Raw genomic sequence first — 18,160 nt, forward strand, 5'->3', positions numbered from 1 at the left:
ATCTGAGGAAGCAGGAGCAGCAGGAAACAGGCACATTAACATTTATCGTGGGTAGCCACATATGGAGCTGATCCATCTTTTTTCTGTATTGTCGAAGGCTTTCACAGCCGGCATACAATGGCTGGTGTGGGTCTTCCGGGCTGTGTGGCCGTGTTCTTGAAGTTTTGTTTCCTAACGTTTCGCCAGCACCTGTGACCGGCATCTTCAGAGTGCAGGAGCACAGACAGGAGCAGTTCTCTCTGTGCCCAGGGTGAAAAATCTGCAGTAGCTGAACATGCTCTCAGGCACACTGGACACAAAATCCTATTTGAAAACAAAGAGATACTGGACAACACCAACAGCCACTATACCAGGCTATACCGGGAAGCCATTGAGATTCACAAACACCAGCACAGTTTCAATAAAAAAGAGGAGAGTCTAAAAATCAACAAAACCTGGCTACCAATCCTGAAAAATACAGCCTGCAAAAGGTCAAGGAACTCAGCTCAACCACCAGGACATGTGAACAGTTCACACAATGAACTTGCTAATCACCCCCAGCAGCCCCTCATTAACAATTCAATAGAAGAAAAAACCCTGCCTAATCCCCAGGAAGATACACAGATGCTGACACCAAAACAAGCAGCCACTCAGTAACTCAACCCCCCACACACACACCCCCAATCCCCCCTTTCTCCCCCCTCAGGTCTCTATAAATATCCACAGAAGGGTCACATCACCCTGGGCACAGAGAGAACTGCTCCTGTCTGTGCTCCTGCACTCTGAAGATGCCGGTCACAGGTGCTGGCGAAACGTTAGGAAACACAACTTCAAGAACACGGCCACACAGCCCGGAAGACCCACACCAGCCATCTTTTTTCTCTTATTTTTGTAATGCTTACTTGGGCACACACACTGTACAGCAAAACTTGTGATCAAACAACATGCTAGCCTATTTAAAAATGTAAAAAAAGGGGAAGATTAAACTTTTTGTCAAGACCTGGTAAACTGGACTTCAGAAGAAAATAAACGGGTCAGTCATAAACTAAGAAATTCACTGAGGGCGGTACGTGCTGGTAAAGCTAGAAATCAGGTGTTCACTTTTCATCCAAGTTGCAAAGGGTCAGACTGTGCCTGAGTCAATCTGAAATGCTAAATGTTCAGTCCAAGTGTAATACTCAAGTACCGCAGTCAGTCACAGTTGTTAAAACCAGTTCAAGAGTGAGGAATACACATAACTCACAGCTATAGGCTACCATGGAAATACTTCCAGCAGAATATCTCCCTTCTGGGGATCCCTTAAACGCCTAAGGCTCTTTGTTCCCCACATGGGTTCAGTTGAAGCTAAACAACCCTAATTTGTGAGGTCAGACTTGCAAAGCAGTTCCCACCAAGTGCCTTCCCTGAAAGTGGTCACTCCTTTGCCTGATGGTCTTCTGGTTCTCCCCACACTGTCACTGCCATTCACATGGGCTGGAAGCTTAGCTTCCAGTTCCAGGTCAGAATCCTCTACTGGAGGGGCAGCATCTGTGCTGTCTCTGATGGTACTGAGGCTTGGTCTGTCGGTTTCTGAGTTGAAAGGCTGTTCATCTTGTAGGGAAGATGAGCATCCAGCTGGGACCTGACATTTGGGAGGTAGGAGAGAAGACCAACCAGGACACTGATGAATGGGGCAGGAAAGATAAGAGAACCCAGAAGGAGCGGGTTGGCTAGTGCAGACCTAGCAAGATTTTTATTGGACACAGGAGTGGGGGAACTGGAATATGCCCCCCCCCCGAGAGCTAGGGCATTCATTCATTTATCATGGGCATTTTCTGTTTTTAGGGAACCAGGTTTGCAGAGAAGCCTGGAAAAAGTGTGGTTAACTCCACATATACTTTTGAGTGATCTGGTCTATACTGTTTCCTTCAATCTCTTCCACTTCTGCTGCTACATGAATAGATTGGTCTTAGTTTAAGAAATGTGATCAGGAGCTGCCTAAGAGTTCTGAAATTCATATTTACAAAGCAGGACTTTAAAAAGCAGCACTTGCACACTCATCTCACATCCCACCTCAGTCTCCTTCACATGCAGACTGCACTGCACTGTCTTGCATTCCTGCAGTTCATCCTCCAGACTATCTATCTATCTATCTATCTATCTATCTATCTATCTATCTATCTATCTATCTATCTATCTATTGCAGAAGGATCCTCTACAAGGATCCAGAAAGGGCAGGGCAGCATTTGGGTAGGCTTCAAAATATGCAATCATTCAAATATTCAGTCTAGGGAGGGAGGCTGTCAGGAGACTTTGGGCAGATCCATACTTTCTGCTTGCCCCATCCCCAGTATGGGCCACCCACTACTCCTTGAGAACAGGAATGGATTATGTCATTTTCCACTCACTCCCACCTAATTGAAAATGCACCCCCACCCGTGTTTTGAAACTCAGCTGTTTTCTACCCTAAGCCCCAGCTCCAACTGGCTACAGTACCTGGCATGCCCCTTCCTCTTCCCTCCAGTGGTTGGTCGCTGATCTGTACAGCCATTTTTTCCCTAGGCTGTCAGGCTGTCTGATGGTTGACTGTTGCCTTTTTAAAAAAAAAAATTATCTTGTGTTTGATCTAACAACCGCCTGTTAAAGTCAATGAACATTCATTGCCCCATGTTTCTGCTCAGGCTGTGAGAAGCGTGCTCCCCCTGCTTTCCCAACTCTTACCTACAGTACTACAAAGCTTCCCTTCCCTTTTTTTCTAAATATTTAAGTTCCAATGTAGGCAAGCTGAACCATCAGTTCTTCTTTGCTACGGTTTCTATGGACCTACAGTAGAATGTAGGAATGAAAGAATAACCTGTTCTCTTTGCTTTGATCAATGTAACATCAGTGGCATGATGGTAGAACAACTAGAGAAAGAAAGGCTCTGTGTTACTGTCAGTGGAGAGAACGTGGGAAGGGGGTGTGCAAACATCTGGGAAAGCAAAGGAAAAAATGGGACTAGTAAGGAGGGAATAATACTGAAAAGGAAAAGGTAGGCATTGCTAAACCATCCACAGAGGGTCCAGCACATAAGACTTGCCTTCCCTGCATGGATGAGAAAGGCAAGAAATGGGAACAACCAATCATGAACAGCAGGGGCCGTAATGCAGACTGAGCATCAACCCTGCCCAGTTGCCAACTTACCAATCCAGTGCAACCCAGACTGGAGTTTTTAATGCTGACTTCAGATATAGCTGAGACAAGCAGCTTAGGTCTTCATGTGGAATTGTCCAAAGTCCCGTATGTATGCATGTATGTATATTTCAAATTTAGTCACTGCCCGTCTCATTCAGAGTGACTCTGGGCGGTTTACAATAAAGCCACAATAAATACAGATTAAAATACAATAAAACAAGGTACATAAATAAATATCTTCCAAGGCACTGATGGTAAATAAAGGTTATTAACCTATGGGAGCGCCTTCAGGGTGCAAGCCACTCCCCTTCATCTTGCTGAGAATCCTAGGTGCATCCCTTTTCTTTCTTAAGACATTCACAGTCATTAAGGCAAAGTTGTCTATACCATATATACTCAGATAAAGATATCTTCATATTTCACACCTATCAAATACATTAAATAAGTGTGTGATTGCTGATGTTCCATGACAACAGAAAGGCATTCCCCCGAATCAATGTCTTCCTCCTAAATAAGCAGAGATAATACGCTCAACTGACACCTTAAACAAAGCTCTGATCAAGGAATTGTCTTCTGCTTACAGTCAAATGGCACCAACAACTAATTGCACCAGAATCTTAGTGAGGAGGAAGATGTAAGATTCAACTGATAGATTTAATTATGAGAAGGAGGTACTATAACAGGGATTTCTCAGAAAAATCCATCCTTGCAGAAACAACATTTGCAGTTTTGGGTCCCAATAAAAGACATAATCAGCTGAACCAGCTTTATACAAATGAGGGTCCAAGCAAAATCTATTATCATTCAGACAGAATAATTACAGAAGAAATCAGAAAGTAAATGAACTATCCCAAAGATTTCCAAATTCAATAAAGCCATCCTCACAGTTTTAAACATGTGTCATTTAATGTTTTAAATATACATGCAAACAGTGGTTAAATGAATGAAAACATGGCTGAAGGACCGAAGGTGCAGAAAAGTAGTGTGACACTGTTCTGAAATGTTCTGATTGATTGATTTGTTTTAGAAATGGCATTTTATAGTACCATTGCACGAGAGTTAGCCCACGTATTGTAGCCACTGCCACTTCCCAAAGTTCTGAAAGCAGTAATGGATGGTTGGTGAAGATCCTTATCCAAGACCCTTTTGGGTTCCCATCAGCGTCTCGTTTTGTTTCTTCTTCACCCATGCAGCACGTACACTTTTAGAACAGGGGTGGGGTGCGGTCAAAACAGTCAAGATAGCAGCTGCAACCATGTAATCAAAGCCTCCCTTTTTTATGAGCCTTGTGCATGCATGATGTAAAAAAAGGTGAGGGCTTCATTTGAGTAGTCATATATTCCATGCTCTGTTCCAGCCAACTAGATAAATAATGATGTTTTCCTATTAAACAGATTAATCAGCTACTGGATAATCTTGCTCCAATTCCAGCATGAAATGTGCAATATTTGAGGCTGGAGTATTGACGATTGCAGGTGAAACTGTTTTAAACTCATAGGATGGAGATGTGATCATCCAGATGCTGATGCAGATCCAGGCTGGGTGCATTATCCCCTTTCTGTAATGCACACCCAGATGTAGGGCATTCACAGCTGCATTTCTCATTCCATTAAATGTGGTTTGGCAAGCACAGCTCAATGTATGTGAGCATTTCCATGACAACTAGCACTTACTGACCCAAACAAAATAAAAAGCGTGGCTTTGGAGCAGGAATTCATTACAGGAAGAGGAGCTGACCATGGAATCCAGAAAAATAAATACCTCCGATACAGACTGACAAGGTAACCATCTGACAAGCACATCTGGGACTGAGGGAAGCAGCGTTAGCAAAAAGTGCCACCCCAAGAACTTCTAGTGCTGCATTTGAGGAAAGCAAAGTCATTACTGTGAAAATGGGGCCACCTTGCATAAAGGCTGGTACTAGGAGTGTTATTTAAGCACAGTGTTACTTGATTACCTGAACTGACACGGCTTCATTCAGAATTCTAGCAACTGTCCCCATCTGGGTGGCAAGCACGGTTGAACTGAATGCAATACACCCGCAGCACACCTCACATTCACAAAACCCCTCAGCAAAAAGGAGCACCGTTATAGGTCTTTCTCGTGCTTTAGGGCAGAAAGGAAACAAAAGGTAACTGCCAGCCACTGGGGTCAACAAAGTCAAGATGGCTGGCAGGACCATATGATCGAAGCTCCACCCCCTTTTAGGTGTGTGCAAATGTCCTTGTCAGCCACACTTACTATATTTAGTTCTAATAAGAGGAAAGGATTGATCCAGGGTAGCAGCTTTTCTCGTTTTCACAAAACGTGGCTATCAGATTGCTACCTGGGCTAGTCAGGGAAGATGTTATCCTATGATGATAATATGCAGCTTGGGTCTTCACACCCTTTTTTTATGGCCCATGCAAATCTGACTACTCTGAATTTCAATGGTGTAGTATAAGACCTAAAATAGGCTTCACACATTTAAAAATAGTCTCAACACATTTTTGAGGTTTTTTAGAACTGGGGGGGGGTGTTCTTACCACTTAATTATTGGAATTTTATGTCGCATTAACTGCCCTTACTATTGTGGCTCCTGGTTTTTATTTATTCTGTTCCACTGTTCTCTGTCCTTGCCTTCATATGGTGTTTATATTATCCTGAGAAACGTATTCCTTTTATAATAACTCACAGATATATTTTTTTAGAAAAATCAAAGAAAAGTCCCTACTTTTCCCTCCCGACTAGAAAAAAGAAGGAAAAATCCAGCACCGCCTATGTTTGTGATGTGATTCACCCACTCACTGCTACCTCCCCCCACCACACACACACACACACACACAAAAGAAAGTTACATGTAGCCTTCAATCACCAAAAGATTATGCCCCCTTGGATGAAAGGAAATGGGTATATTTTTCTCCTTTCGTGATTAATAACAGCAATGAGAAGACAGCCCCCCAAAATCTGCCACTGCCCTGTAATCTTCCACTCTCTTCTACATTTCTACTCTTGTCATCCACAAGAGTCAGTACTCGGGACACCTGATCTCGGGACTCCACTGCAGATACACTTTGACTCCTGGGAACTGACCTGCTGAAAACCACAGAGCCTGCAAGGCAGAGGAGCGGTTGAGCCACAGCCATTAGCAGACACCAATCATTGCCCTTTCAATTTACTCCAACTTAATGTCTTACTCAAATCCTCTCCACAAATCATTTCTACTTGAATTAATTTTCTGGCCAAGGATTGATTTCTCCTCTACCAAGCCTCCCCCTCCATGTTTTTCTTACCTCACTCATACCTGCTCAAAGCTCTCTGTTGATGCAGCTCTCCATCAATACAGCTTAAAAAGGATGGATTTAGGGCATGTCTGCACTTACTGCTTAACTGCTTCCGTCCTGTGCTCATGCCACCTTAATTCTAGAAAGGCTTAAGAAAATCGGATTCAGACTGAGACATTTTAACAACTTGCAAGATATTCAGTTCAAAATGCAGGCTACCACATTCTCCCTTCAGACAGTTTCCCTGCTGCTGTGCTGTCCTGTCTTTCGGTTCCAGTAAAGCAATGACCAGTCACCTTCCTTTCTGTGGGTGGGTCTTCCTGGACATATACACTTTTACATATGTGTGCAAAAAGTGCACATATATATACAAAAAAATGTTAAAAATACACACACTTATACACACAAAGTTAAAGCATCAAAGTGCACATGCATGCAGGCATAACACCTTTTTAAAATCTCATACTGGCCTATTGCTTTTTAATATCTTTTAGAGCTTCCTTTATTATAAATGCTATAATAGCACAACGGCTATAATTCTTGCCTTGCAAATAAAAGGCTGATCATTTGAAACAAAGCAGAATTTTTTAAAATTAATATTTTCATTTCCCTGAGTTTGCTACTTTTCCCTGTGCTTTTTTTTACATCATAGAGAAAAGTATAGTAGTGTATCATTTCATCTGTGGTTTTTTTTTTTTTTTGGTTACTCAAAGTAGGAGGGTTTCACCTCAGCTTCCACATAATCCAAATAAGTATGGACTCCTTGGGACCTGAGAGTGTATCCTTCTACCTGAGGTGTAATTAAAAAAAAAAAAAATGTTCTGCTGGGTTCCAAACCAGCAACCTTTTTTAAATAAGGAAAATGTTATCGTCATTGTGTTATTATAGAATTCAAGATAAAATGCAGCTCTAACAGTTTTTAAAGAGTATGGTAAGCACTGATTCAGTTGAAGGGGTATTTCTGCCTTATCACAGAAGCCAATGAACTGCTGGAGTTAACTTGAATTAATTGAAGCATACGAACCAAAAATGGGCAGGAACTCAAGGTGACATAACATGGAAAAGTGTACTTTGGAAGTGGATCAGGAAAATGTCTCCTGAAGTTGCTTTCAGGGTGAGTGAGGGATTAATAGAGGGTGACATCATCCATTACTGCCCTACAGAAACAATTGCCATCCCATTCTGGTGACAGGGCAACATGGTCTTAGTCTCAAAATGGACTGCTGGTTTTCAATCAGTGGTTACTTGAAGTCTCAACAGAACAGTATGCCTTCATTTACAAACACCTCTAGTATCTAGGAGATGCTCCAGCCTTTACAACAGGAAGGCAGCAAGCAAATCAGATCCTGAGATTCTTTTTTGCTTCACTATGACTTTAAAAGTCTGAATCTGCATCTTGTACCCTCCCCAACCAAAAAAAAAGTGGGAAAGGGAGAAATCAGTCTGAACAGTAAATGGGGGACATTTATAAAAATACAAAAAATGAAAAAACGTGCAAGTGTAGTGGGAAATGGGCCAATATGTTATTCACCTTGTCATCAATGACATTGCAGGTATTATCCTACTTGTTACAAACAGGACCTTAACAGTAATGAAGTTGCACTGAGAGACATGGAGGAGAGAAAATAATGTAATCAGCAATACCAAATTTCTGTTTGATTATTGTGTTTCCTAGAACAGTAGCACAGCTGGGATATAAGAAATCTGCTTTGTATTCCCTGCAACTAATGAGTTACATGTGCTGAAACCATATCTTCCAGAAGGAAAAAAAATACATTCATACACCACCACCACCACCACCTGTAAAAGCCCAGATGATATTCTGGATAGAATTTTAATCCAATAGCTATGGTATCTTCATAAAGAAAATGAAAACCTGCCCAAGTTTTTACAGCCCTAGTATCATAACTTGGTACAGAACCCCTGTAGCTGTGGCCCACACTGGCTTCCTTACCTTAGATTCACACAAAATACCTTATCATTGCTCTAATTCATAGCAGGAATTTGATAAGAAGCAGAGGATCATTCTATTTAATAGTTCCAGAAGAAAGATTAGTTAGTTTTCTGTAGATTCCAAAAGGAGAACATTGGCTTATGAACAGAAAAACTATATGGAACCCCCACCCCCACCCCACACACCCTTTGCACACAGATAGGTCACAGTTGTTTTAAAAAGCAATTAACCTGTAAAGTACACCAGAATACACTAGGCATGTCTACAAAGGTCATTTAACTGGCCACTGAGTTCAAATTTCTCACCTTTCTTTTCTTTACCAAGTGAACAGAGGAGCACCAAAAAAGGGGGATTTTTTATTAAAAAGTTCATTTTTATAACACCCAAGAAAAGCTGCTATATATTCATGGTAAGATAAGAGATAGAAACCTCTGAGTTCCCTCCCTCCAGCAAAGCCCACCACCACCAACTTACCATTTTCAGCATGTCTGCAGCTGAAGGAGAAACCATGGAACGATACTGGTTGTGTTGGTCCACAATCTTCTGCTTTTCCTCATTTGTAAAGGACCAGCTCAGCTCCATCGCTGAGAGCAACAGGAGGAGGAGGGAGAGGAGGGGAATCCGCAGGCCTGAGCTCAGCATTGTGGCACTGTCTTGTTGTAACAGCCCACGAGTCTGGCAGACAGCTTTAAATCCTTTCCCAGAGTAAGGAACACCCAAAGCCCAAGAATTGCAAGGAGGATATTTATCTTTTTACTAGAAATGCCTTTCAGAGTCGTAGAAGGAACACACCCATCTCACACAGGGTCACTGATGGAAGAAGAAGGATGGTCCTTCAGGGACAGTCAGAAAACCCATAGCTGTTTGATCCAATTGGTAAGAGCAGCTTGTTTGGGGGTCCCTGCTGCTGTAACCTTTCTTCACACGTCACTAACCCTAACATTTAGCTCCCTGGAGCGAGTGCGCATATAACCACACTCTCCCCACATTCTTTTCCAAACAATTTAACACTAAACTGCCCACCAGAATATCTTCACTCATTGGGAAAATCTCTCTGGACACAGGAATTTCATGTAGTGACGCAATCGCAATACTGACTTCTTAAAAAAAAAAAAAATCGGGATCAAAGCCATTGCTAAACTGATTCAGCCCTGTGGTCCTTTCAGACCATTGATGATCCTACTGATCTCAGGCTCAGAAAATGTGGCAAGGCTAACAGATAAGCCTGAACAATCCTTTTGAGGCATGTGGGTATTATGGGATGCAAATTACAAATAGGTAGCAGCTTGCCACACATGTACTATGCTGGAAAAATATTGGTGAGAGTTTTGCATTCACAACAGTGATCCTTGTTGGACTGAAGAAAGATGGGTACTGTATATTATTCTGACATCTTCTGGAAACAGAGAACAAAAAGGTAGATGGGCTGCAATAATTCAACAAGAGACCATACTTCTGCTGATCCTTCCTGAGTTTGAGTAGACATGGCTAATATATAGTTATCAATATTTCCAGTTGATTTTTTTTTCATCTAATAGAAATACACTTGTTACATGTTGCAACTCACATGAGTCCAAATATAGTTCCACATATCACTTATTAGATTTCTCCAAAGTAAAATTCAAAAATGTTTATTGCAACTGAACATATACCTGTGAAAACATACATTATAGTTTTGAATGTTGCATAGTTGAGAACTATGTGCCATAGGTTCTTGTGAGATATATGAAACTACTGGTGTTGAGTACAGTGACTCAGTTACTTTAATACAGTATTTCTCAACCTTATCAACTTTAAGATGTGTGGACTTCAACTCCCAGAATTCCCCAGCCTGCATGGCTGGCTGGGGAATTCTGGGAGTTGAAGTCCACACATCTTAAAGTTGATAAGGTTGAGTAACACTGGTTTAATAGCTTTGCTTAATTGCTTTCAAAGCTATACTTTCCATGTTTTCCCTCCAACTCTTCTCAAGGCAGCAATGGTGCCTCCTTCATTCGTTCATGGCTAGCTGGCTTATGGATTTCTTTCTTTCTTTTTTAATTCTGAGGACTGCAAAGGAAAGTATATCGACACCATTTCTGGTTTTTCAGTGCTGTATAAAGTATGAATCCTACTGCCTAGCATTATTTACAAGAACCATAGCATGTGTGCTTTTAAATAAAGGTTGGTTGGTTGGTTTTTCCTGCTTCAGTGGATCATTATAGCTAAGGACAAATAAATAAAATAATTACAGTGGAAGTAGCCCTGATCTTGGAATTAGGTTATCATAACCAGTACTGTCTAACTATCATGTCTATTTGCATTCTGCATAAATACTATCTGCCAAATAATTGGCTAGATCCAGGCTCAGCTATGCTCTTTACATGATTGAAATCAATGGGGACTTTGGTTGTAAATCCATGAAGAGAGTTCAAACAATGCCAAGACTGTCAACTTCCCATAATATACAGTAACAATTACTTGTGAAATCCAATGAATACTAATGGGCTGGATCATGATTTATTTACATGTAAAATAAAACCATTAAAATGAGTGTGATTTAGGTTATTCATAACTTGCTTGTACAATACCTAGTTAATTTGTTTTTATAGACCTCTTACACACATAAACAAATAAGCTAGCAGATGTATAATTCTATTATACATAATAGAATTATATAATTATCTTCTGTTGAAATTTGTACACTATTAGGATTGATAAATAAGCTCCAAGTTTTTATTCAAAAATAAGGTCATTAACTAACCGTATTCAGGATAATTCCATTAGAAAATCCTTTCAGTTTCAGTGCAGTCTAAAAGATAAAGTAGCATTATTTTAATAGGTTTATTTTTAAGGCGCATACAGTCCAGGGGAAAGTCAAATCCTCATAATATTTATTTGTGTTTGACTGAAAATAAGCTTCCCTTAGTTTTCTTCTCCATCATAACTCACCTGATTCATTAATATTGTAGGCAGAAGACTGAAGAAATTGGAATCTATGCTAGAACCAGCTAACTGGATAAATCAGGAAATCGGGAAATAGTCATTGTAGTATCTAAAATCTGGTTCATCAGTAAGACTGAAAACATATAAATTGAACATAGTAATCTAGCCAATCATAGTGGCCACTATGGTCAAAAAGGCAGATGCATGATCCCACAAAACTAATTGTGAGTCCCATCACACTATGCAATTTCTGACAGCGGAAATAAAAGTTAACAGGGAGTTCTTCACCAAGCAAAACAGTTTGTCCATGCAGTATTTACTCCTACAGCTAATACTTTTTTGACATACCTTGAATTGCACAGAGATTGTATACATTAAGGAGTTCTAATCATTCCCCAACAAATCAGCTGCCATGAATGTGAGAACAGCTCAGAGAAAGTCCCAGATTTCTTGAAGATTATACACAAGTAAAGGTAAATCCCTTTCAAGTTGAGCTCCAACTTCACATAGTTTCCTTAGCAGCAGTAAAGTGATTTGCCACTGTCCTCTTCTGGATAGTTTAAATTTCCCAATCTAGCCTATACTTGGATCTTGGATCTCCTATCCAAGTACTAGCCAGGTTGGCCAGATGCTGCCATCTCTGAGGTGCATTGTTACAAAGTAGGGTGGAGGGATAATTTAAAACCACCCCAGCAGACTCCTCTTTCTAAAAGTTCCCTAGTAAAATGTAATTGTAATAGGCTCACCCTCCTGATACTCCCTAGTGTTTGGGCAGTGGGGGTCTTAGTCTTTCTACCCAGGACTTCTTCCTCCAGCCCAGCCCAGGAAAATAGGAAGGAACTTTGAATCTTCCTGCCCAAGTCCAGAAATACAGAACTTATGAATCCTGTATCAATCCGGAAACACAAAAGGTAGCACCTAACCATGCAGTCCTGAAGCCAAATCTCGTGATGGAAGAAGGACTAGGAAAAAAGGATTGGGAAAATGAAAATCTAGGGAAAATAAGGGAAGGCAATAACAACACACAGAGATGCTTTACCTTTTTGGGTTTCAGCACGTGTTCATTGCAGAGAGGATGACTGGAGAGAGATCTTTGGGATCTCACAGGCAGGTCACTTCCTTTCTTCCTTTTGTTTTTTTCTTCTCAACTCTGATGCCCAAGCTCAGAAAATGTAAGAGCTAAATGAAAGCCAGCCTTTGGGGGAAACTGCTTGTGCTTTGCCAAATTAAGGACAGTACTCCATCTCTGATGTCTTCTGATGTTGATCCAGCCAGCAACTCAGAAACCAGGGGCTAAATAGATGTCCTTTCCTAATGACCCTCAATAGAATTATTAAGAGATAATAATAACCAGTTTTGGCTTGTTTAAGTGGGATTGCATGAAAAACAAAAACTGAATTCCATCCAGTCAGGCCTTTCAGTGTGAGATCAATTTATTAGATGCTTAAAGGAGCACTGTAGTGCCATACCCACCTAGCAGTTTGGAACATGCATCCACCATACTGGATAGATTCATTGGACACTGTTGAACAAACTGTGGTAGTTTGGTTCATGCATAACACTAAGCAATAATCCATGATTTGCAAACCACAATGACTGAGTTCATACATCAAGCCAAGATTAAGTAAATGCATTATGACGTAGTATAATATATGAAACTTAGGTTTCATTACATTGAAATAAGCCTTTTTGCTGCAGTAGACTCAAATTCAATTTCTACTTCTACTCCAGACCAGTGTTTCTCAACCTTAGCAACTTTAAGATGTGTAGATGTCAATTCCCAGAATTCCCCAGCCAGTTCTGGGAGTTGAAGTCCATACCTCTTAAGTTGCCATGGTGCCAAGGTTGCGACACACTGCTCCAGACAGTTTAAAAACTCAGTACATCAAAAGCGATCTTAAGAGAGTAGTTTGAGAGCCACTGTAGAAACACCCTTGATGCATTCCATTGAGTTTATTGGCCAATAATACAAACAATTATTTGTGTGTGTGTGTGTGTGTGTGTGTGCGCCTTCGAATCATTGTTGACTCCTGGGGACTGCCTGGACTAGACCCTGCAGTTTTCTTGGCAAGATTTCAGAAGTGGTTTGGCATTGCCCGCTTCCTAGGGCCGAGAGAGAGGACACTGGCCCAAGGTCACCCAGTTGGCTTCGTGCCCAAGGTGGGACTAGAATTTGTGGTCTCCTGGATTCTAGCCGGGTGCCTTAACCACTACACCAAACTGGCTTCATTCTACAAAATGAAAATAGCTCAGGGAAGATCCTGAAAATTCATTAATAGTAGAAAACAATTGGAGATTCAGAAACAGCCACTTAAATTCTTGCTTGCAGCACTTTATCCGGCCACAATTACGTGAATGAAAAAGGCCAAGGAGATTAACAAGCAGGTGAATAGGCATTCCAGGACAAATGGGGAAGAAATATTACAGAGGGATGAAGAGAACAATAGAACAATTGACACCAATCAGAGCAGAAGTGACTTCTTGAAAAGTTGTTTTATGCCTTCCTCATCCATGAGTAACTGCATGCCAGGTTACAGACTAGCGAAAGTACATTTTGGCACTGCACAATTAATATTATAACATAATAAATCATGTTAGCAGTGCCATACATGGGGACAATGGAGTAGATTCCAGCTCTACAAACTACAGTTCCCTTTATAGTTCACTCCCCTCCCCCAAAGCATACAATTCAAACAGCCAGATAGTTAAGATTTTTGAATGTGTGTACTGTTAGGAATTTCTGAATTTTCCCTATATTTGCCAATATAGTGTTTTTGCTATAATTTTGAATTGCTTTATGAGGTTTGCTGAACTCTGAAACATTAAGCTGCATGTTGTAATGAGAGACTGGATTGTTGTTCTTTTTCTCTTTCTGGCCTTGCTTATGTTTGTATTAAGTTCTAGTGAGCATAAAAGTCAGAACACAGATAAATGGCTGAGGAGACACAGAGTCTGCAGAACTGCAAATAAGGATACAGCCAGGGTCATACGACACCGGGAGGCAACTGAGCTGGGGACTGTGATGTGACCCCTGTCTCAGTTCTCCAACCCCAACTATGCTACCCCCCAAACCAGACCAGACACATTGCAATACTCAGGTATCTGATGGCTGCCCTGGATTATCCATCCTGACTAAAGACAGATCTGCCCTTTCTGCTTGCTCCATTCCCCCAATGGGCCACCCACCACTTGCTGAGTGCTAGAATGGCTGTCATCCTCCACTGACTCCCAGCCTATTGGAAAGGGATACCCCCTGCTCCACTTCAAAATTGCTGTTTTCCATCCTAAGCCTTCCAAGCGGAAGATCCAGCTGGCTACAATCCCTAGCACATCCCTTCTCTCCCATGGCCAGTCACTGTCCTCTGCAGCCATTTTGTCCTGGGTTGATGGGCTGCTATGCTCTCCACTGGTCAGCAGCTGCTTTTTTTAAATCTTGCAGCTGATCCAACAATGGCCAGTTAAGTCAATAAACTTTCTTTGCCACAAGTTTTCCTATCCCCTCTAGAAGCATCTTGCTCCATTCAACCCTTACATCTCCCAGTGGGCACCATTTCTGCCCAGATGGATTGAAGCAAATTCCTCTTGCTTTCCCACCCCTTGCCAACAGTACTGCAAAGCTTCCCTTGCCACTTTTTTCCTTTCTACATTTTTATGTTGCAACATAGGCACATTGGAAGGAAGCTACACAGTTCCAGTGAATTCTACTTTGCATCTACGAAGCTCAACCATCAGTTCTTTTCTTGATACAAAATTTCTACAGCAGAAGTAGGAACGAAGGAACAATCTGTTCCCTTTGCGTTGATCCTTGTAGCATCAGCGCAACAATGGGACAGTAAAAGGAAAAAAGAAATGGTCCACATTAGCATCAAAGAAGAGAATGTGGGAAAGGAGTGTGAAGGCATCCATATGTGCACACATCTGGGAAAGGAAAGAAAAGGAAGGGGGACTAGTGAAGAGGGTACAATCCCCAAAAGGAAAAGACAGACACTGGGTGACCCACCCACCTAGGGGACAGGCAGTGAGGCTTGTCTTCCCTGCATGAATGGAAGAGCAAGAACCAGGGGAATGGCCAGATCCTGCAGTGGCACCCCCCAGTCTGGAGGACTGAGCACCAACCCAGCCCACCTGCAATCTGGACTGGAATTGTAAAAACTGATTTCAGGAAGAGCCAGGGGCAACATGGGAGACCAGCAACTTGGTCTGCCCTGCAGAATTGCCCTCAGAAAAAGCCTGAAGCAAGCAAAGACCAGAACTTATCAATGCCTAGTATCAAGGGAAGGATATCAGCAGCCTGGATGCTAAAAGGGCAAAAGATCAGGCAGTGGCCATAGGAAAGGAAGACAGAGGGTTTCCATAGTTCCTGTCCAATCTAGACGTGTGCTGAATTTGCAGCATACCCTAACTTCAACATGTCTGCATCCTATTTCAACAGGCAATATCTGGCCTGGTCTCCTAGTTATTCTACCTCAACTTGGTTATAGTCTGGGATTTGAAACACTGATGCTCCTTGTATTCTGTTTCGTTTTTTCCTTGAACTATTATTTTGTTTATTCCTTGAATTGCTTTATGATTTTATTATTAAGCCAAGTTCAAATTGCTAGTCTTTGGGAGGCAGTCTTATTTTGTTTACTTACTCATTTATCCAGGTTTATATGCTGCTCCAATCCACAGACAGTAAGAAGGAACAAAGACGAGATGTCAATTTCATCTCCTGCCCAGCTGAGGGTGACAACGAATAATGGGGTTTCATCAGTATATTGATGATATCGCCTCCACCGCCTTCAGATAGATGTTACAGAGGATAAGGGAAAGGACCAATGCAGTATTCCATGATGGAGCACCCAACAGCTTGATCTTCCTTCCCCCTCCAAATGATTGAAACTGGCCATGCAGGAAGGAGACCCATTGCAATACAGCTCAATCCAGCCCTAACTAGCCCAGAACTCGAGTAGAAGAGAACTCCCTAGCCCAGAACTATACAATGGTAGATGGTCTTGAAGGCAACCAAGATCTCCACTTAGCACCAGGGGAACTGCGCTCCTTCTATCCTGAGCCCACCAGAGGTTATCCACAAAAGTGACCAATGTGGCTTCCATCCCAATTCCAGACCTGAATCCGAACTGAAAAGGATCCAGATAATTCTCACTGGCTCTATAGTTGTAAAATTCCCTTCAAGGGGGTTCTGTCATGACCTCTACTTTTTCTCACTTTCCAACACAGTTTTAGGACCTGAAAGTATTTGAGAAATATACATTTTATAACAATACCTTTTGTTGGCTCTTGTTTATTTTCTGATGTGTCATTAAAATGCTGTTTTCATTGTGCCTTTGAACTGTTTACTGTTTACCTTTGTGAGCTGGAAAATATTCTTTAAATGCAGGATATAAATAAAAGAACATAGATAAATAAGAAAATAACTACCGGCACTTCAAGATAGACATTCCTAGCAGCAATAATCACTTATGGCAGGGAGGGGATCCAGCATAATATCAGTTCCCAAAGGCTTTCTGGACCAGCCAGGTCTTAGCAGCGTTTTTGTGCACACATCCCATGTCCATTAAAACATCTAAACAAACAAAAGGAAAGTCCCATATGCATGTCCCACTATGTTGTAAGCATCCTGAATTTTTCTTTGCTTCACTAATGCTTGTTTTGCAATTCTCCCAGATCCATATATAAGTTTCAACATGGGAGCAATGTAAACACTCCAATTCCCTTTAAATTTTGCCCTGATTTATTACAAATAGATTTTGTTTTACAAATCTCATATTTAAATACAACGAAGGCATGTAACAGTACTGTGAATTGAGATTTCCATTTCCTTTCAAGTAGAGTGCAGGACATTTCCATTCGTGTTGCAACCACTGGCTAGATTCATCTATTGTTTATTAACAGCATAATTGGTTAGATATACCCCCCACACTAATCCATAAACTATGATTTACAAAACTGTCAGTGGCTGGGTTTACCTAACTTACTAAGCCAAACCAAAAGAAACTAATGAAGACACCAAATGTGTACTGTGAATCCATCTGTATCACTGCATTTTATACTCTACATGGGGGAAACCAATGAGAAGCCTTCTAATAACCTGGACCACAATCCTCCAGGTTACCGATCATAGGAATACTTCTATCATATACCTGCAACAAATTCCCCAGTAGCATCTTCATTTCACCAGTTTCCCATTGAGACTGCAGTATCCTGAATTATCTTGATTTTACTGTTGTGTTTGGTGTGTTTATATGCACCTGGATTAAATTAACTTTGTGCATGTACTGTCGTGAACTAATATGCTAGTAATGAAAAGTGGTTGGGAAAGCAGTTGTTTCATTCTGGGACGCCATCCATAGTTTTCATTTTGGAACTAACATTTGTAGTTCCCGATTACAGAATGACAACTTCCCACCCACAGACTGGCAAATTTATCCTGATGGGGTCTTAACAAATCTTAAGATAATAATAATGAGATACAAATTCTTTATGCATTTAAGTGCTTTCACCCAGAATATGTGATCTGACTATAATACACCTTGTTACATCTGCAGAAGATATAGCTACGTAACAGCTGCATGTGCTTTACGTTTTGACACAATGCAGTTTAAGAGCCAAGATGACGGACTTACAATGAGGCCCTGTATCCCTGTGCATAAAAAGATTAGGAACATATGAATGTCCTACTGGCTCAGAGCTGCAATGCAACTATTTCAGAATATCCTCAAAAATGACAACTCAAGCCAGATATTTTAGAAGAGTGCCAAGAACCACACTAGGCAGACATGGGCTCATCTATGTGCATGGCAATTTCACCCAAGATCTTAACAGTGTCACAAGACCCTTATGTGTAGTTTTAGGAGATTAACATGCTAAAGATGCAGAAATCATT

The 18,160-nt window shown here is 41.2% G+C and overlaps 1 protein-coding gene across 1 annotated transcript in view; it reads right to left on the reverse strand.

Annotated features, from left to right (window-relative positions):
• The window catches only part of PI16 (peptidase inhibitor 16), a 30,261-nt gene extending 21,026 nt beyond the window's left edge, over nt 1-9,235 (reverse strand). The window contains exon 1 of the mRNA XM_007422986.3: nt 8,824-9,235. Within this exon, the coding sequence (XP_007423048.2) occupies nt 8,824-8,991 (168 nt within the window). The 5' untranslated portion in view covers nt 8,992-9,235. The remainder of the gene's footprint in view (nt 1-8,823) is intronic.
• Nucleotides 9,236-18,160: the final 8,925 nt, after the last annotated feature.

Source organism: Python bivittatus, unplaced genomic scaffold, assembly GCF_059951505.1.
Source record: "Python bivittatus isolate LINGU-HERP-01145 unplaced genomic scaffold, Pbiv_v1 ctg000700_np1212, whole genome shotgun sequence".
Taxonomy (NCBI): Eukaryota; Metazoa; Chordata; class Lepidosauria; order Squamata; family Pythonidae; genus Python; species Python bivittatus.